Source organism: Hordeum vulgare, chromosome 1H (assembly GCF_904849725.1).
Source record: "Hordeum vulgare subsp. vulgare chromosome 1H, MorexV3_pseudomolecules_assembly, whole genome shotgun sequence".
In the NCBI taxonomy this organism is placed as follows: Eukaryota; Viridiplantae; Streptophyta; class Magnoliopsida; order Poales; family Poaceae; genus Hordeum; species Hordeum vulgare.
Genome location: NC_058518.1, coordinates 288,067,286 through 288,088,689, shown reverse-complemented (window position 1 = coordinate 288,088,689; position 21,404 = coordinate 288,067,286). Strand labels below are relative to the sequence as shown.

General features: G+C 45.4%; 1 protein-coding gene across 1 annotated transcript; it reads left to right on the top strand.

The window, feature by feature from the left end:
• The first annotated feature begins 484 nt into the window (after window positions 1-484).
• Window positions 485-7,580, top strand: LOC123431407 (coatomer subunit gamma-2). Its single transcript, XM_045115197.1, has 18 exons — window positions 485-780; window positions 965-1,062; window positions 1,179-1,229; window positions 1,690-1,803; window positions 1,889-2,089; window positions 2,190-2,291; window positions 2,661-2,768; window positions 2,842-3,075; window positions 3,845-4,095; window positions 4,181-4,352; window positions 4,892-5,047; window positions 5,147-5,197; window positions 5,728-5,868; window positions 5,940-6,140; window positions 6,236-6,367; window positions 6,446-6,619; window positions 6,773-7,012; window positions 7,184-7,580. Exons 1-18 carry the CDS (start codon window positions 732-734, stop codon window positions 7,376-7,378), a joined length of 2,670 nt encoding a protein of 889 aa, XP_044971132.1. The 5' UTR covers window positions 485-731; the 3' UTR covers window positions 7,379-7,580.
• The last annotated feature ends 13,824 nt before the right edge of the window (window positions 7,581-21,404 follow it).

The following is a 21,404-nucleotide window of genomic DNA, read 5'->3' as shown; positions in this document are numbered from 1 at the left end:
CTAACTTCTTTCTAGTGACCAGCTTATTGGCGCACATTATTAGGGTCGTGTTTGGAACCACTTAGATTATATAATCTAGTTTTTATAATATATTCTCTCTCTAAACATGACAGATTATGGTGTAGGTTATAAAAACTAGATGGACAAATTATTAAAAACTCATAATCTACTCTATCCCAGCTAAAATCAGATTATTGATTGCTAATGACTCATTATCCTTCTAAAGTTGAAGATAATTACATTCCTGCCACCGTCACCCTTCTTTTTTTTAAAAAACCCAGAGGACACACATGTCATTATGCAATGTAAAACCTGGCATACAGTTTATATAATCCAACATTCAAATATGTCCACCTAAATTATTTTTATAAACCAGATTATATGATCTATCTTTATAATTCAGATTATCATAATCTATTGTGATTCCAAACACACCCGAATTGAATAAAGCTTTCTGAATTGCGTGAGAAAAAAAACTTGCACCTTACTCTGCCCTCGCCCCTGCCCCGCCCCGCCGTCTTCCAGATTCAGATCCATCGTCCATGCCGCTCGCTTCTCCACTTCTGTAAGCGCCTCTTCCTCCTCTCCCCTGTTCAGTCCTCCCTCGCAAAACCGCGAGACAAGGACTCGCGGGAGCTCTCGCGCCGCCCCGCTCCGCCGCCGTTCTCGCGGCATAGCGGTCGACCCGGGCGCACAATCCGCGCGCGCATCGCTCCGCCGCAGCAGGGGCCATGTCGCAGCCGCTCGTCGTGAAGAAGGACGACGACTTAGACGAGGAAGGTACGCACGCACGCGCGAACGAACGCCCCCTCTTCCCCGCCCTCGCGGTCGCGCGTCTGGCTGTGCGTGCCAGATCTGCTACCCGCCCAACCCTAGATCTGGCTCGATCCCGGCGCGGATCGCCGCTCCCATGCCCATGTGCAGTGTAATGTGCTGGGTCTGAATGCTCGTTTGCTTGCTGCAGAGTACTACTCGCCGTTCCTCGGCATCGAGAAGGGTGCCGTCCTGCAGGAGGCCCGCGTCTTCCACGACCCGCAGCTTGATGCGCGGCGATGCTGCCAGGTGCGCTTGCCCAATCCCATTTTGATCTTCCTCCCGCTAGATCTCGCATCTCAACTCGAACGGCCTTCGGATTTCACTTATTCCGATGAATACTGATGCATCGCCCATTACCGCAGGTGATCACCAAGCTTCTATATCTGCTCAACCAGGGTGACACCTTTACCAAGGTACTCCAATGCAGTATATCTCATCTTCCTTCTATCGTGTTTTAGCTATGCTTCTGGATTCAAATTGTTTGCCCTGGCTGTTGACATTGAGCCACAGCGATGCTAAAGTTGCCAATATTGTTTGGTTGAACCACCTGTCTTGGCATAACGCATGTGCAATCACGAAAATTTGAAGTTTTAACATTGGTACCTTTCTGAAAGTAACTGCTATTTTGGTTAAGCTCAACACCCTAAATAACATTATTGGAACATAATAAGCAGAAGAGTAGAAAAGTAAATTGTACTGTATATGTTTTAAACTGGGGATCTAATTCTCTGAGGGTCATGGAAAAGAGTACAGAGAATCACATTTTTGTGCGGTGCTATTTCTCTTGAGGGTCATGGGAAAGTGGTGATTCTGTGCTAGTGCCAAGACATGCACTCTCGGATAGGTATCTCAGTGTGTTATTTTTCTTTGTAGGTAGAGGCCACAGAGGTATTCTTCGCTACGACCAAGTTGTTTCAGTCCAAGGATGCTGGACTTAGGAGGATGGTGTACCTCATGATCAAGGAACTCTCGCCGTCAGCAGATGAGGTTGCTGAATGCTGGCTTCTACTTTGCAGTTATGTGAATTTTGTGGGCTCTGAGATCGACTTCATTTGTGTTTCATCGGGTGTAGGTTATTATAGTGACAAGTTCCCTGATGAAGGATATGAATAGCAAGACTGATATGTATCGTGCAAATGCTATTAGAGTTCTTTGCCGCATCATTGACTCAACTCTTCTCACCCAAATCGAGAGGTATTTGAAGCAAGCAATTGTTGACAAGAACCCCGTTGTTGCCAGTGCGGCTCTTGTTAGTGGCATTTACCTGCTTCAGGTCTGTGCTACATTTTAGTTCGTGCATTTATGCAATTGAAGGTTACTGACAGCTACAGATCCTTATCAATGTTTTTGTCATATGCCTTAATTCTGAACAGACAAGTCCGGAAGTTGTGAAGAGATGGAGCAATGAGGTTCAAGAGGCTGTACAATCCAGAGCCGCTCTTGTTCAGTTTCATGCCCTTGCTCTTCTTCATCAAGTGAGTTCACATTTTGTGCTCCATTTAAGTAGTAGTGACATACATCTCTGAAACCTTTTCAAAAGAATCAAGCTACATGCAGATATGTAAGTCACCTATTTTAATAAACAACATAAATTATTTCTACGTACTCTTTTGGAAGCTTGCTATCTAAGTACCCTCTTGGAAACATGCTGTAATAAGTACCCTCTTGAAAACATGCAATACTAACTACTAAGTACCCTCTCAAAGCAATCCTGTATTAAGTATGTCCGTGGAAACATGCTATACCCCTGCCAAATGATCTTTGAATGGTACTTGACTTTTTGTTTGCTTTCCTACTGGGCTATCTAAACATTTACATTTCACATTTTCATTCTAAATTTTCAGATTAGACAAAATGACCGGTTGGCTGTTAGCAAGCTTGTCACTAGCCTGACAAGGGGATCAGTTCGCTCACCTCTGGCTCAGTGCCTACTTATTCGGTATACTAGCCAGGTACTGTTTTCTGATTTTGCATTCTGCAGAATTGTATATGCGTAGACATCTGAAACACGACTGGTATAAACAGGTTATTAGAGAGTCAGGCATGAATACACAAGGTGGAGATCGCCCTTTCTTTGATTTCCTGGAGTCATGTCTTCGGAACAAAGCAGAAATGGTCATACTCGAGGCTGCACGAGCAATAACTGATCTAAATGGTGTTACCAGCCGTGAGCTTACACCTGCAATCACGGTGCTGCAATTGTTCTTAAGTTCATCCAAACCTGTGCTTAGATTTGCCGCTGTTCGCACACTTAACAAGGTTAGTTTGTTCTCGGATGCTAGTTTATACTGTTCAGTTTAAATGTATCTTGAATTTTTGTGCCTATGTAATCTGTATGACTTTGTTTGTATCACAATTTTCCAATCAAACCTGATTGTTTTAGGATGCCTAGTTTTATTTCTTCATTTCATCCCTTTGTGTGTTCGTATAAATATTCGCTCCGATTGACTTGGAAGTTAGCATGTTTTCCCTAAGTCAACGGCCTAAAGTCTGAAATATTAGACACACTCCTGAAGTCCAACCGTGGATGAGGGTAATAAATTTGTGACCATAACATTCCACTTGCATCTACTAGTAACATAATATTGTTGGAAGGTGCAACTGCCATCTTGTTGATTTTCTGTATCGTCATCCTATTGTTTTTACAGATCACTCCAATCACTATTTCACTGAACACTTGGTATGATAGTTTACTATACAAAAACTCCCATCATTCTTATGCCCGTGTAGGGATAAGGCCTTGACTAATTTGGCTTTTTTTATCTGGCAGAACATTAATCCTGTTTACAAAGTTCATAATTTGGAGAAGCTCAAGCCATTACACCACTATTATTTATTTCTGTTCCCTAATTGTAGCTGGCACCACAATTTTATACTCCCTCTGATCGGAAATAAGTGTCGTAGTTTTAGTTCCAACTTTGAATTAAAACCGCGACACTTATGGGACTGCATGCTCATTGCTACCTTGGCATGTTTCTTTGTTCCTATTAATGATCCGGTGTTCATTACTTCATTTGATACTTTACAGGTTGCATCAACTCATCCTTTGGCCGTTACGAATTGTAACATAGATATGGAGAGTTTAATCTCTGATCAGAACAGGAGCATCGCAACCCTTGCAATTACCACACTGCTCAAGACAGGCAATGAATCAAGTGTTGATCGTTTAATGAAACAGATGACCAACTTTATGTCAGACATTGCCGATGAATTCAAGATTGTTGTCGTAGAAGCAATAAGATCCTTGTGCTTGAAGTTCCCCCTCAAATATCGCTCACTGTACGTAGCATATGTTCCTAATATTATTGATGAAGAATTGTTACTGGTTTGTTATCGTCGCTTTAATTTCTGTACATGTTGGCAGGATGAACTTTTTGAGCAATATCCTACGTGAAGAGGGTGGGTTTGACTACAAAAAAGCTATAGTTGATTCAATTATCATACTCATTAGAGATATTCCTGATGCTAAAGAAAGCGGTTTATTTCACTTATGTGAATTCATCGAGGACTGTGAATTCACATATCTGTCCACTCAGGTGATTCCCAATTCATCCTTGTTGGAAACTAACTATGAAGATACTGTAACTTTGTAGTGCATCCTGATTTTATAGTCTAATTATTTACCTTCTGCTCTTTAGGTCCTAAGATTTCCTTCTGAAAATCATAATAAAAAATGAAGGCAGCTTGAAACTATAACTAGCTGCAGAGATTTTGCTTTGTTTCCTACAATTTGCAGAATAAGTTGCCATTTTTAACAAGAGCATATGATTTTCAAATGCTTAAGGCTTGGTTTGTGGTTGCTGAACTGTGTTGTGCTGACTTATTTTATAATCTGCTGCGGGAAAATGTTTATGGAAGTAGGAAATAGGCAAAACTGATCAGATAAAACCGTATTATCATAGCGCAAAGCCAGACCCAGCCTAGGTGGGGGTTAGACTGTGCAAATGCTTGTTATTTTTTCTTACTTCTCTGCATTTCTCCTTCAAGGAATGTATAAGCAGTTTGACAACAAACCCCAAGATCATGATAAATTATGAAATTCTAATGGAATTGCTGCTTTTTAATCTTGGAACAGATCCTTCACTTTCTGGGAAATGAAGGGCCAAAGACATCAGATCCTAGTAAATACATACGCTATATATACAATAGGGTGATACTTGAAAATGCCACTGTTCGAGCTAGTGCAGTAAGTACATTGGCAAAGTTTGGTGCTTTGGTTGATGCACTCAAGGTACTTCAACATACAATACACTTGTATATTTTATTGCATTGCTTGGCTTTTCTCTGCTTCATTTGTAAGTTTTTGCACTAACATCATTTGTCATTGCAGCCTCGCATATTTGTCCTTTTGAGGCGTTGCCTGTTTGACGGTGATGATGAGGTCAGTGGAAAATTTCACTTAAGATACTACTCCCTCCGTTCACTATTATAAAATGTTCTGGATATTTCAGTATGGACTACATATGGACTGAACTGAATGAACAACCACATTAAAACGTGTCTACATACATCCGACTTAGAAAAAGTTAGAACATCTTATAATAGTGAATGGAGGGAGTATATGCCGTGTTCTGTATATTTTAGTGGTCCTTTTAACTTGGAATCCCTCACCATTTGATTTGTTTCTTCCTCATCCATATGCAACTTTATCTGTGGAAGTACTAATTACGAAATAAAACTGTTACCTTCAGATAAAAATGATTAGTCAAACTCTGCTTTCATGGCAAGAAGCCTTTCTTCTCTGACATATCATATACTCCCTCTGTAAACTAATATAAGAGCATTTAGATTACTAAAATAATGTTCTAAATGCTCTTATATTAGTTTACGGAGGGAGTACTATTTTTCTCCCTTATAGGTGCGTGAAGCCTTTCTTCTCTGACATATCATATACTATTTTCTCCCTTATAGGTGCGTGACAGAGCGACACTTTACATCAAATTGCTTGATGGGGAAGCTACTGTTGGTGAGACTGAGAAGGATGTGACTGACTTTCTCTTTGGTTCACTCGATGTTCCACTAGCTAACTTGGAGGCCAGCCTGCGGAATTATGTATGCATCTCAACTCTGTTATTATTTAATGTTATTTGTTGGAGCCTTATTTTCTTGTAATATGATGGCAGGAACCATCAGAGGTACCTTTTGATATTTCATCTGTACCCAAGGAAACAAAATCACAACCCCTTGCTGAGAAAAAGGCCACAGGCAAGAAATCAACAGGACCATCATCTACTGTCAATGGCCCTGTTCCTACCATTGATGCATCCTATGAGAAGCTTCTTTCAGCCATTCCTGAGTTTGCTGGTTTTGGAAAACTCTTTAAGGTCAGTATGGTGTGGTCCTTTTCATGGAAGATGAGCATATGCTTTGAGGGCTCTTGTACACATCTGATATGGTATCTTTTTATTCTTTCTTCCAGTCATCAACACCTGTTGAATTGACTGAAGCCGAGACCGAATATTCAGTCAATGTCGTGAAGCACATTTATGATGGGCATGTTGTCCTTCAGTACAACTGTACAAACACAATACCTGAACAACTGCTTGAAGAGGTAAGCTACTTCTTTCATGTAATAAGCCTGCAATATATATTTTTTGTGTTGGTGCCTTTCTGAACTCTTCTATTCCAGGTCATGGTGTTTGTTGATGCTTCCGAGGCAGAAGAATTTTCAGAAGTTGCATCGAAGCCTTTAAGATCCTTACCTTATGATTCCCCTGGACAGACCTTTGTGGCCTTTGAAAAGCCAGAAGGTGTCCTTGCCACTGGGAAGTTCTCAAATATATTGAAATTCATTGTTAAAGAGGTATTGTTTGTAATTTTCCTGCTATCTCTGTTGTCAAATAGTCTTCGTCAAATATACCCTCATTACTGCTTTCTGTGTCTCTCTGGGTTAATTGAATTTAATGGTTCAAATTGAACTGACTTGCTTTACTCAACTTGTGGTGCTATATTTCAGGTTGATTCGTCCACAGGTGAAGCTGAGGATGACGGTGTTGAGGATGAGTATCAGCTAGAAGATTTTGAAATTATTTCTGCTGATTACATGTTGAAGGTGGGGGTTTCGAACTTCCGAAATGCTTGGGAAAGCATGGATCCAGAAAGTGAGCGGGTCGATGAGTATGGACTTGGTGTTAGGGAGAGCTTGGCTGAGGCTGTGAGTGCTGTTATAAGCATCCTTGGCATGCAGCCTTGCGAGGTATTTTCCCCTTATTTATTTTTCACGAAATAAGTACTGTGTTGTCTTGGTTTTACCAATTTGTGATATTTTGCTTTAGTTTGTTATTTTTTATCGCCAAGGTTTGTCCTTTTGGCTTCTGTTTGAAGTGCTAATCTTGCTCTCTATTGCCTTTTGTCTTTTGGTTTGTAGGGAACCGATGTTGTCCAAAACAATTCGAGATCGCACACTTGCCTGCTTTCAGGTGTGTTCATCGGTAATGTGAAAGTTTTGGTGAGACTATCATTTGGAATCAGCGGGCCGAAAGAAGTGGCCATGAAGCTAGCTGTCAGATCAGATGATCCGGAGGTCAGTGACAGGATCCATGAAATTGTTGCAAATGGCTAAAACTACCAGCAAGAGTTTTTTGGTTGACCTTTTTGTTGTTTTGGCTTTCCATCTGGTGAAAGCACAAGGGATTTCGATTAATTATAGTATATGGCTATGTGTAAGTTGGTTTTCTCGTTGAATCCCACTGTTGTTGCAGCATCATTCTTGTTCAACGCAGTAAAACAATTTTTGGTTGATTTGGAACCACACTATTTTCTTATATCCTCCTTGACTTCAATAGTACATGCAATAATACTGAAATGGAATGTCCAATTCAATTTTAGTACTGGAATTGTTTAGAAAAACAGTACCCCCTCGACCCAAAATTAGTCTCCTGGTTTTGGAGTAGTTCCATAATACATTGCTGTGTGCCTTCGTTTTTGAACTACCCCCAATCCAAAGTAAGCGCTGTTGTTTATTATGGCTCTGCCTTGGAACTAAGAATTTACCAGTTTTCTTATGGAGGGGGTACCAAATTTGTTCTTTCACAACAATTTTATGTGTAGTTGAAAGGTGTGATGCCCTCGTTTGGTTAAAAATCTGCCCCTCGAGAAATAATCAGTAATCATTCATGCCCATTCAAGGAATGTCTCTTGCGTCCACCTGAGCATGCTGCCGCCGTTGGCTGGATCTCCAGAGCCTCCTTGCTCCGGCAGCCCCCGCTTCCGCTGTGCCTAGATTCAGGCTTTGCGCCAGCTGCTCCCCCTCTCCCTCCCACTAGATGTGCAAGATGAGCTCCCTCGACCTCACGCTGCCTAGATTCAGGCTTTGCGCCAGCTGCTCCCCCTCTCCCTCCCACTAGATGTGCAAGATGAGCTCCCTCGACCTCGCGCTGCCCCTCCCGCCCTCTCCACCAGCAGCTCTGAGGGCCTCTGCGTCACCGTCCCTAGTCTCGGCTAGCGTGCACGGTGCGTTGTCCTGCCGGCATCCCTGTTCGCTGCTCGATTCGATATGGATCAGGAGCTCCTGGGCGACCCGACCAGGTTGGTGGAGGGTGCGTGGAGGTGGAGCTCCTAGCTCCGACCTTGCCCGTCGTCTTCGCCGCAATGCTGGCCGCGGATGCGCTGGCCTCTCGCAAGGCCGATCCGGCTATAGGTGGGCGGATGGCCGGCGCGGGCTCCACCCCTGCTCCCCTTGCCCGCGTCTTCTTCGGTCGGTTGTCGACGTCTCCGATGTCAACGCCTTCATCCCTGTTGGGGCCAGGTCAGACGGATCCATCGTCAACAGGTCTGTCATGCGTCGTCCCAGAGGCCTCATCTGAGCGTTCTGGTTGGGGGGACTGGCTTGGACGCTTCAAAGGGAACACAATGCTCGCTGATCTCATGGGTCGCATGCCAACTACTCATGGTGAAATGTTGGAAGGTTGGTACCTTGGCACCGAGCAGCCATCTTCAAAGGCCTTTTCTAACAGCTGGCTGGCTCCTTCGATCGTGGCTCAGAGATCGATGCTTTCGGTGTCTCTTCAAAGGTCATCATGCTCATTCTTGCATGGACCTAATTTGATGCAGAAGTTGCCTCCATTTCGGCCATATTGCTCACTTCTGTCTTGCAAATAAGCCCAACCACCAATCTGCGCCGCTCCGATGGGCTGCTTCATCGTCTCCGTGTGCGCCTGCTCCTGCCAAGGATGCTACCATGGTAGAGGTGCCGCTGCAGTCTGTCCCCGCGGAGCAGGCTGAGCTGCAAGACTGAGTTGAGAGTTTTTTTGGTGAGAGCTGAGGCGGTTCTGTGTAGGTTCACAATCATGCCAGATGTGCCTACATTGACCGAGCTCCAGGTTCATTCCGTGGTCGAGGGTGAAACAGACACATATGGTTGCTTCTCTCCTCGTGGTAGGCACATCGCCAAGGTCGACACTCCAGTGATGCAGATTATGCCTGGGCTGCAAGAGCTATGTGAGGCACCATCTCAACCTTTGTCAATGGTGTCTCAACCTTTGTGAATGGTGCTTCCAAAGGAGATGGGCTTGGTGATGCCCATGAGCACATCATCGACGGCTTGCCCGACATTCGTCGTTGTTGACAGTGAGGGACATGATTCGCCTATGGCATGTGGGCAACTGGCGATGCCTGAGTCCATTGTGTTAGTGGTATCCGTGACTGATGATGTTGAGGCGGCCAATATGTTGACGCCTGATCCTTTAAAACCCAACCAGTCGCTTGACTCCGTGGACCGTGGAGGTTCCGACGTTTCGGTCACCCATTCGCACAAGACCGTTGGGAAGCTTTCTATGCGTGACAAGGTCAAAGATATTCTCTTCGAGCTAGAGATTCATTGCTTGCTCGCACGTTTGAAGAGTGCTAGCCCGGGATCTGGAAGAATGATTGTGGAGGAGGCTCGCAAGAGCAAGAAGAGTAGTGCCACAAGAAAGGCATCCACGACTACTTGATGGATGGTCACGAAGTCTCTTGGGTTGTCCATATGGCTTGGTTTGTCTCCGAGAAGTTGATGATGCCAATGGTCTTCGATCGAGGTTCTTTTGTTTGGGGTTTCTTTACGATGTAGCAGTATGAGGGTTGGTGATCTTTATGTGTTGGTATGGTTGCCGGGCTGAGCATGCACTTTTAGGGGTGCATGCTTTCAGTAGTCCACACATAATTTGTTGTATTGGTTTTCGTCAGGTTTTCTTTTAATTAATTAGGTAATTCTCTTCTTAATTAATGGATGAGGCAAATCTTTTGTGTCCGTTTAACAAAAAATCCGCCCCTTCAATCATCTATTTGATGTATAATGTACATCTGCTTGGGCGTGGTACATGGCAAAAGCATTTTGCTCGTGCTCATTATAACGGATCACCTAGACGACATACTGCATGTTATATATTTCCTTCGATCTAAAATAACTGTTGGTGGTGCACAGACTATGGCAAGAGCTGCGAGCAGAGATCAATTTAACCGATCCTGACCGTCGATAATATGTTCTGCGCGTGTTGTACAATAATCTGCCGACCTCCCTTGCTGGCCGTACGCCCGAGGAGGTAGACGTGGCGTAGATGGTGGGCGGAGCCACCAGGATGTGGATGGAGGATCACCGGCGCTTGCTTTCGCCGCGGCTGGAGAGGGAAGTTGGGAAATCGGGGGATTTGGACGCTGGGCAAAGGCGCTCGGGTAGTGGTTGGTTACGACCCTACCTTGAATCTGTGCCGTTGCTTATTGATCTGCTGGTCCATGATGAAAGTTTGCAGATTTTCACTGAATGTTGGTTTTAGCCAGTCTGGAAAACAGCTACGCTGCAAGACCAGATATTGATCGGTGGCAAAATCATTTTACAAACGGTGATCGTACGGAATGAGCCGTCCCTGCATGTCCCCATGCACGAGACGCTCGTCGCTCGTCTTCACGCAGCACGACATTTACATGGCAACACGAGCCCTGGCGCTCATTTTCCTGTTTCTCAATCTTGGGCCAAAATTTGATAAATGCTGGCACGATAGCAACGAGCGTGTCATTCAGATGCAGCGTACACGCAACCCGGCAGCGCGCGTGGTCTGGCGCAAAACAACAAGTCTCAGTAAACACCAAACATACAGTTTTTCTCCCTTGTTTTTGGGATTTTGTCCGCGGCGTCAGTGTCGTCGGCAGAGAGAGCAACTGCGTGTGCCAGGCTCGTCTTCCTGGCTCCTTCCAGCCCATTCGCCTCACCGGTTCACCTAGCAGGCCAGCGGCAGACTTGCCACAGTTGGCTTCCTTCTCATCGTCTGACTCTGGCTCCGACGGGAGATTTTTTGCGAGATATTTCTTGGCTTTGAAACTATTTTCGGAGCTTAGTGACTGTTCACGTGCCAGCTGAATTGGTGACGGCGACCGTGGTAGCCGACAGGCAAGTAATACATGTTCTGGGAGTAGATTCATCGGTGAATGAACAGTTGGGTACGAACACGTGAGCGAGTTCAAAACGGAGACGCTTTCTGGCAGGAATGAACACTCGATAGCTCATACGTTACGTAGACGGTTTGCGAGCAGGCCACATGTGTGGTAGGCTGGTAGCGTTGCCGCATGCCCAGCGTGGACGTGGAAGCAATTATAACTGCAGAACTGCTCCGGTCCCATCCCAAGCCCACGCAGGTGTCCTTCTCCTTGTACACACGGTTGCACCCTCCAAGTCATGTTGTGACTGTCTGGGTTACGTTTGACGGTTTGGGTTCCTTCACACATCCGCATTGCAACCAGGTACGTCGGGCGTTCTGTCACTCAAAAAGGAAATGGCTACGGGCGTGTTTGGTTGCCTGGGTGCATCCAGGATGCATTGCATGAAGAAGCTTGGGTGGTCCTGGCCTGGTTGACCTGATGCAAAATAAAAATGAGATGTGTGTTTGGTTGGGTGCATGATACGAGCTGGGTTCAACTCAGATTTTGTTTGGTATATTGCATCTTGGGTTGTATGAGAGATGCAACATACAACAGATATTGTTTGGTGGGTTGTATGATGTCGAACAGATATAAAATAATTACAAGATAGTTTTGGTAATATCTTTGACGATTGAAATAATGAAAGAATATGATTGAAGTAATTTAAAAAATTGGCAGCATCTTGTTTGTTTGTACGGTATAGAAGCAGCTTATGATACAATCAATATCCAATACACATAAATCAATATCCAATACACATAAATCAATATCCAATACATCTTAAAAGTTCACATATTATAGGGCCACACATCCATATTAATCCAGTACATCGCATAAGCATCACATAAGATTCAAGTTACATTCCATACATCACATATATATAGGGGCATTGTTTTTTGACCAAATGGAATAAAATATGGTCAACTAGTTAATCAGCAAAGATTTGCTCACACTCCACCCTTTGGCACATCATCCTTGAGCTTGGAAAGGTGGTGAATGACCCAACGAGTGCGGCGAGTCTCCGTCATCTGCACGAATGAGTGGCTCCTAGCCCTGTTGGCACTCTCATTGAGATAATCCAAGATAATCAATAGATCATCCTCACTAAAACCAGGGAGCTCCATCACAGCATCATAAAGTTCAGGATGTGCCTCTGTAGTGGACTTGATAGCATTAGCAACTTCACGGACTGCTTCAGACATGTTGGTCATGACCAAAACTTCTTCTTCGCTCATGAGGCTAGCCCTCTTCCTTTTACCAGTGGAATGAGCAACAGCAGCTTCCCCATGAGCAGCAGCAGTAGCACTCGAGTCAGGTTCATTCCCATCAACAACAAATTCAAAACCAGAACCTTCAATGTTGACATCCGATGGGGAGGTTCCCACCATTGAAGCAGCCCCAAGAGCCTCATTAGATGCCATTGCATACCTCCCTGTAGCAATACCAGTCCCAAAGATAGCAAGCATTTGAACATAGTTCTCTAAAGGTACATTGAGGTACTCAACATCTTTGGGATGGTCCTATATGTAGTGTGGTTATGGGAAGGTTATATACTGACAAATAGGAAGCATGTGAAAGGAAATAATTATAGGTCAGTTCAAAGTACAAACCTTGATATGGCCCAGATAGTGCTCTTCCTCCAGTGATATGACACAGTTAGTATCATCCCAAAGTGACCCACTAATGTCTCGGAGCTTACTAATCTTCACCCACCTAGCACGCCACTTGCGGAGGTGGTTGTAGACTTGGGTCCCGGTTATTGCAAGACCAAAGTGGTCACTACAATTCTTAGCCACCTGGTTTATGTGCACCTCCTTAAAGCCTTTGTCAGTCTTCACTCCACTAGCAATGAGCTCTACAAATCGACGTAACATGAAACCAGACATTGGAGATGTCCAACGCAATGGGTGATTCCCACCACCATGCCCACCATCAGCCATCACTCCTATGTACAAAGCAAACAAAGGAATCTGATTACGTAAGAGTATATAAAGTATTTAAAATGGAGCTGAAATAGTGACATAAAAGATTTAAAATGGAGCTGAAATAGTGACATAAAAGAATTAAAATGGAGCTGAAATAGTGACATAAAAGAATTAAAATGGAGCTGAAACATAAAAGAATTAAAATGGTGCCACCTTTCCTAGCTATGTCTCTCTCAAGCATAACATAACGGACTGGAGCACGATAATTTCTAATTCTAGCCCTTGTAGTTATAGTGGCCATATATGCACACAAAACAGCAACCAAACCAGCAGCTTGCACTATCAGCGTATCTCGAGTCTTGCTGTTGTCATCCATCTATATAAATGTAGCACAGATTTAATACTGATAAGTTAACACTGATAATATTTACATCAAAACAAAATAGAATATGTGCAAAAAATTTAAACAGGGGTAACCAGGGAGGGAGCAGCCTCATCCATCTATATAGAATATTTACATCAGAACCAGGGAGCTCCCATGGCCACGACGGCCATGGCCAGGACCTCCCCTCCCTCGCGTTTCTGGCGGCAGCGTACTTATCAGATCCGAGAGGGATTGAGGGAGGAGGAGAACCAACCTGTGGGGGAGGAGAGTGGGTTGCCGGGGCGGGGGAGGACAGCGGCTCGCCGGGGCGGGGGCGGGGACGGGAGCGGCGCGAGGACGAGAGCGGCGCGTCGGGGCGGGGGCGGGGACGGGAGCGGCTCGCCGGGACGGGGGCGGGGGCGGGGACGGGAGCGGCTCGCCGGGGCAGGGACGGGAGCGCGGCGCGGCGCGAGGACGGGAGCGCGGCGCGGCGCGGGGACGAGAGCGGCGCGGCGTGAGAGCGAGGCGTCGGGAGGGAACCCTATCCTCCAGGCGAGAGCGAGGCGTCGGGCGGGTCGCTGCACGCGCGGGTGCAGGCTCGCGGAAACGGCCCGAACTTGCGTTTCCCCGCAGCCTGGCCCGGAGGCGTTTTTTGCATCTGTCGGGCCAGGTCCAACTACACATACAGCATACCAAACAATCTAATATTTGCATGGTGGGTGCGAGCCAGATGCAATACAGGCAACCAAACACGCCCTACATCGCTCACATTTCCAATTTTCCATTACCATTTTTTTTGGCGAAAAAGAATTTCTTCATTAACTAATGGGAGCTTCTCAGCCGTAGCCACATTTACAACAAAATCCATTCCGACAGCTAGCCATACTGCTGTGCTGTGTACAGAGTACTACGGTCATACGCGGCCAGCTCATGGCTTACAATGTTCTACGAGCGTGTACACTCGGTAAAGGAGATCTCCGTAGTGGCGAGACTACCCATAAAAGAATTTCAGAAAAATCTTCAAGGGCCCATGTAGATGGTGACATGACAAGGTGGTGGTGGAAAGTTTAGTCCCACCCCGCTAGTGAAGGAGAAGTTGGACCTTTTTATAAGGGTCTCTCTTCCACATGCTATTGGAGAGTGAGAAGAGAAGGTGCCCTCGCGCACTCCTCCTCCGCCGTCCGCCTCGCCGCGTCCCGCCACGGGTTGCGGGAATGAGCCGAGTTCATACCTACGCGCTTATTTTTGTCGGTCAGGAACGGAGAATACGTAACGGACACGGCACGATCCGAGACGTCGGATCGTGGGCTGTTACCGACTCGGACGTGGGTTCGGCCCACGTCTCTCCGCTCAGCCGCCTTTTATAAGCAGGCTAACGCCTATCCTAGCCGTCATGAGAATCAGATCACGTCTGCCTCACGCGTTCGTTCCATGACTGCTGCTCCCGCCGGCGACTCCGTCCCGTTTACCGCGTACAGGTCGACGGGAGAGCATGCCTCCGAAACCCCGCCTCTCTGGTTCCTGTACGGGAGAGGGGCGATTAGGTTTTTGGAGAGCGATCACGCGACTGCTCGCCTCCGTCCGTCTGCTTCGTCTACATCCGCGTCGTTCTCGTCATCGCCATGTCTTCACCATCCGAGGCCGATCGTCTCGCCCTTGAAGCTGAGAAGAAGAGGACAGAGGATGCTGCTGCTGCTGCTATGGCTGCGTCCAACGCCAACGCTGCTGCTACGGCCAACTGGCCTATTGGAGGGTATGACTCGTTTATCTTCATGTTTTTATTTATCCTAGCAGTACTACTTGCCTACATAGATGTATCGACTATATGCGTAGTATGTGCTAGGTTAGTTCATGATCAATATATCATCAGTCTAGTCAATGCCATGCTAGTCATTATCTCGTGGATTAATATGCTCGGAAAATTGCCTATTTACTCAACATGTCCTCTACCAATGCACACTGGGTAAAGGAGATCTCCCTAGTGGCGAGACTAACCAGCCTGCGAATCTCCTCTACCAATGCACGATGTGTAGATCTACCCTGCTTACGCCCCGTGATCATGGCCACCGCCTCCATGATATCCATCTCGACCAAACTCCGCCTCTAAGGAATTATCGCACATGCGAATCTCTTTGCATGTGCTATAGATGTTCTCATCTCGGTCACCCCGCATGATCATACCTCCCGCGTGCCGCACCCTGTGATGTAACTCCCGTTCGTATTTAGCTTTGCCCAACGCGGTTTAGGAAGGACCCAGCTCGCGCGCACACTAGCCCCCGTGCACACTTTGGCGTGTGGTGAAGATGAGATCAGCATCTAGGTCGCCTTTAGGATGTTGTTGTATGCACAAAAGCAAGTTGATGTACCCATACAGAAATCGTCTCGAGGCTTCAACAAGGGGTGGCTCCTAGTCGTGTGTAACTCGTTGCGGACATGCCATATTCGCCACATGGTCATGAGCACCACCAGTCTTTTTGAAAGGATGTGGATGTCGCCTAGCAGGGGAGAGGGGGGGGGTGAATAGGCGCTTTAAAATAATTACGGTTTAGGCTTGAACAAATGCGGAATAAAACTAACGTTTAATTTATCAAGCACAAAACCTAGAACAACTAGGCTCAACTATGTGCATCAACAACTTATGTTAAGCAAGATAAACAACTAAGTGATAGCAAGATATATGACAAGAAACAATATGGGTATCACAAAATAAAGTACATAAGTAAAGGGTTCGGGTCAGAGATAACCGAGGCACGTGGAGACGATGATGTATCCCGAAGTTCACACCCTTGCGGATGCTAATCTCCATTGGAGCGGTGTGGAGGCACAATGCTCCCCAAGATGCCACTAAGGCCACCGTAATCTCCTCACGCCCTCGCACAATGCAAGATGCCGTGATTTCACTAAGGGACCCTTGAGGGCGGTCACCGAACCCGTACAAACAAGGTTGGGGCAATCTCCACAACTTAATTGGAGGCTTCCAACAACACCACGAAGCTTCACCACAATGGCATATGGCTTCGACGTGACCACAAATGCTCGGGGCAATCTCCACAACTTAATTGGAGACCCCGACGCTTGCCCGGAGCTTTACACCACAATGATTGAGCTCCGAGGCATCACCAAGCTTCTAGGGGTACCAAGTACCCAAGGGTCATAAACTTCTCAACTTCTCACTTCCATGTATCACCGTGGAGAACTCAAACCGATGCACCAAATGCAATGGCAAGGGCACACGGAGTGCCCAAGTCCATCTCTCCCAAATCCCACCAAAGCAACTAATGGTAGGGAGAAAAATGAGAGGAAGAACGAAGAAGAACACGAAGAACTCCAAGATCTAGACCCAAGGGGTTCCCCTCACTTAGAGGAGAAAGCGGTTGGTGGAAATGAGGATCTAGATCTCCTCTCTCTTTTCCCTCAAGAACTAGCAAGAATTATTGGAGGGATTGAGAGTTAACAAGCTCGAAGAAGGTCAACAATGGGGAAGAACACGAGCTAAAGAGATAAGGTTCAATGGGGAAGAAGACCCCCTTTTATAGGTGGGAAAAGAACCAATCGTTATGCTTCACAGCCCGCACACAGCGGTACTACCGCTCATGGGAGCGGTACTACTGCTCGGTAGGTTCACCAGCCACGCTAAGGCAAAAAGGATGCGCAAATAAAGTCCGATGGAGCGGTAATACCATTCGTGGGAGCGGTACTACCGCTCGGTAGGTTCACCAGCCATGCCGAGGCAAAAAGGATGTGCAAATAAAGTCCGACGGAGCGGTACTACCGCTAGGCACAAGCGGTACTAGTGCTCACCACAGAAACTGCCTTAACTTTCGCATACACACTCCAAATTCAACGAAACCAAGTTTGTTGGAAAGCTACCGACATGGGCTAACACAATCTTGATAGAAATATCAATAAGAATCAAGTGAGAAAAGGCCCATAATAAAATGGTGAGAACCCTTCCTCGAATAAGACCGGTACAAACTCCCAACAGCGAAAACATCACAGAAGATGCATATGGACTCCATTTTCATGAACTCGAGCTTGTCATGAAGATGACCATAAGCTCTAAAACTCGCAAAGAGAAACACCAAACAAGAACCAAGAAGTATGATGCAAGGATGCAAATGGTTTGAGCTCTCAACGAACTATATGACCAAGCTACTCACTTGAAAGCCCCCCCTTGACAATACGACAATCTATCCTAAAACAGAAAACCTATCAAGGGCAAACCTGTACCTTGCACCTCGTCCTCTTGAGCTAGATGACGATGATCTTGGCTTCCTCAAGATGGACCACCTTTCTTGATTGCATTGGCTTGATGAAGACTAGTTGATTGCTCCCCCATGCACACTATGGGTGAGCCGCTCTTCAACATATCTTGTAATGACCAAGATGCGGCCCTTTCCGATCTGGGGGTCGAGGCCCCCGAATAGGAAAGAAGCGCATCTAAGGTCCTGTTTGGAGCCATAATAGATTATAATAATCTAGATTATGAACATAGATTATATAATCTGGTTTATAAAAATAATCTAGGTTGGCATGTTTGGAGGCCAGATTATATAAACTGTAAACCAGTTTTAAATTGTACAATGACATGTTTGCCCTCAGTTTACAAGGAAAACTAGGAAAGTGGTGGTGGCACTGCGTAATTCTTTTGAAGTTTACAAGGATAACACGTCATTTGTAATCCATAATCTCATTTTAGCTGGGATAGAGGAGATTATGAGATTATAATAATATGGTCATCTAGTTTATAAAATCTACAATATAAATTGTCCTGTTTGGAAATACAATAGATTATAAAAACCAGATTATATAATCTGGATGGTTCCAAACAGGGCCTAAGCGTTTCGCAAGCAAGTAACATAGCACAAATAATAATAAAAGTAGACAATTCGGGATTCAACTGTCTTCTTATTAATAACTCAGAGTACAACACATATACAAACAAGGTAGTTCCGCTACGGACTACAAAACATGGAAAATGCTATGCTACCCTGCTGCAGGCCCACAATCACGACCACGCCTCAGTCCTCTGGATAGTTCACGTAGAGGCAGTCTGTCTCCTCGTCGTACTGCCACGCCAGCTGGGTGCCGTCGGGATCATCTGTCTCTGGGGTACCTGTACCTGCTGGGAGTTTTGGAGGAATCCGTGAGCCACGGGGACTCAGCAATCTAAGACCTTGGTGCCAGAACTAGTCATGTTATTAGGTAGGGTACGGGTGAAGTGTATCAGGCTGCAACATCCTATGCTTGATTAAGTGGCTAACTTACGCAAAGAAGAAGTAAAGGTGGTCTACGCTAGCGGTCGGGATTACTTGATCACTAAGTGATCCTGAACACCTACCTACGGCATTCATAACCCCACCGTGTTCCCGATCGAAGAGAGATCTTTGAAGGGACAGTCACGGTTACGCACACAGTTGGCAGTTTTATTAGTTTATGTTTAAATTCTCTAATACCGGATGTTAACAAAAAATTCCAAGTTGCCACATAACCGCGGGCACGGCTTTCCGAAAGATTAAACCCTGCAGGGGTGCTCCAACTAGTCCATCACAAACGAACACATGCCGCAAAGGCATCCTCTATCACGAATCTCCTGATCTCGTCGGATTCCTTAGAGGAAAACCTCAACTCTGGGGGAAACCAAAGCTTCACTGGGATTCCTATACGCAAGATATACCGCTAAGGTAAGACAAGGCTAGCATGACCTCCCGTCGTGTCGACGACCCTGATAAGAGCCGCGTATCTCAGTCTCAGGACACGACAGATGAGCTAGACGTCGGGATGGCTAAACCTTTGGGTGACCAGTGGGGCCCCGGACATCGCTCAGGTGGGGCAACACTCATGAGGAGCACTGGCCCGGGTTGTTGATTAAATTCCTCGGGGTAGCTATTCCCTATGCAGATTATTATGTGATTAGCAGATTAAAACCAAAGTTGGGTCCTGCCGGACAAGCCTTAACACTACGTGATTTATCAAGGGGGTCCCCATAACAACCCCGAACGTGTTAGGAGCGATCATTATGGAATCAAACACCGGTAACCGGTAACTAAGGCGGCAATAACGGAACAAAGCACCCGGCAAAAGGCTAGACCTCCCGTCATTTACCAAGTATATAGGTGCATTAATTAAATAACAGCATTTAAGGTAATGATATCAAGCTCATGTTATCACATGAGTCAAAAACACCTGCAACTAGCAATGCTAACATTAGTAGATGAGCAAGCCTACTTAGCCACACAAGTTTGCTAGGAAGGAGAACGGTGTTTGGGCTCATGGCATTTCAAGAGGCAATTTAATTCAGTGGTAGGCAGCGAGCAATATGACATGGAAACGAAACTAACATAACAAGTCTAGAGATGGAATCAAGGTCTTATCATCTTGCCTGTGATATCCTCAGCTTGGAATGGTTCTGGTTCGTCCTGCACGTACTCTCCTGACTCCACGTATTCGTTCTCCGATCCCGGTGCTACCCAACATGAGAATAACAGCCAATGAACAGCAGCACCACAATATGCAACAATCACATGATGCATGAGATGAAAATTGAGCATGCACCACTATTTCTATCACTAGCACAAGCAAAATAAACTACTGCAAGTTTCTGGACAGAACTGTACACCAAGCTATTTGACATGCATGAGAATGACATGAACAGATGCGGCTCGTGAAAACGGTGCAAAACCATATAAAAAACATTGCAAACGGAGCTACGGATCAACGGGAATCAACGAAACAAGATATGAAGCTCTACGTGGAAGAATCAACACCACACACTCAAATGGCACAAATCTGGTATTCCCAGGTTTCCAAGACATGTAACAACCCAACATGAATGTATTGGAGCAAGGAAGAACACCACAACATCAACTAAGCACACACATTGACCAAAATGACAAAACTACATAATCTGCCATAATCTGCGTCTTAGCTCTTTGGGAGCTACATGCAACATAGCTACAGGTCTCCAAACATGACAAATAATATATGTGGCTGTTGACAACCAAGAACAATACAAGCACCAGCAAGAATCACAGAAAAAGGAATCAAACTCTAGAAGATACAAGGACACAAACTTTCCCCAAACCATCAGATCTCAGGGACTTAGTGAAAATTCCTGCACCTGAGTTTCTGTCTCTGTTCTGAAGCTTTTTGACAGCAATCAAAACACAACCTCCTGGAATCCAAATGATTTAAAATTTGACAGGAAGCTTCGCAAACATACCAGGTTCAAAATCCTAGCACTGAACTAAGGCTAGTTCTCAACAGAATGACCAGCCCATCCTCATCTATAAGAGAAGAAAATGTTTCCAGAATCCCAGACTTAGTGAAATTTCAGATTTCACTAATCTGGAATTTTTCAGCCACATGCCCACTTTGTCTAAGCATAGTTTGCACACACATTACACCAAGTGATAATTGACACCACTATAGTGTAGAGAAAAACCCCTACTACTATCACACAAAAACTCATGCCCTTGGGCTCCACCTATTCCATGGAATCAAAGATCAAACTTGCAACAAAACTGAATATGTCAAGTCCTTAAAGTTTCCCAATGGAAAAAGTAACTTCACCACTGGATTCCTTGGGATATTGTACCCCAAAAACATATATAATTTGTGGGCACTTAATTGGAGCAAGTGAACACAAACTAGAAAAGAAAATCTACATAGAATCACCTATAGAGATTAGTGCATCATCACATGTGCAAAATTACTAGAACAACTCCCACATGCTCCATTGCACCCTATCACAAGGCCAATGGTGGCATGAGTCCAACACCAAGCTCTTGGGCACACCCACTCACACCACAATTTAGCAAGAACAAGCACACACACTCACTCACCTACACATACATACTCACATGGGTGTGTATGCATAAGTGTGTGGGGAGACACACACACATGCA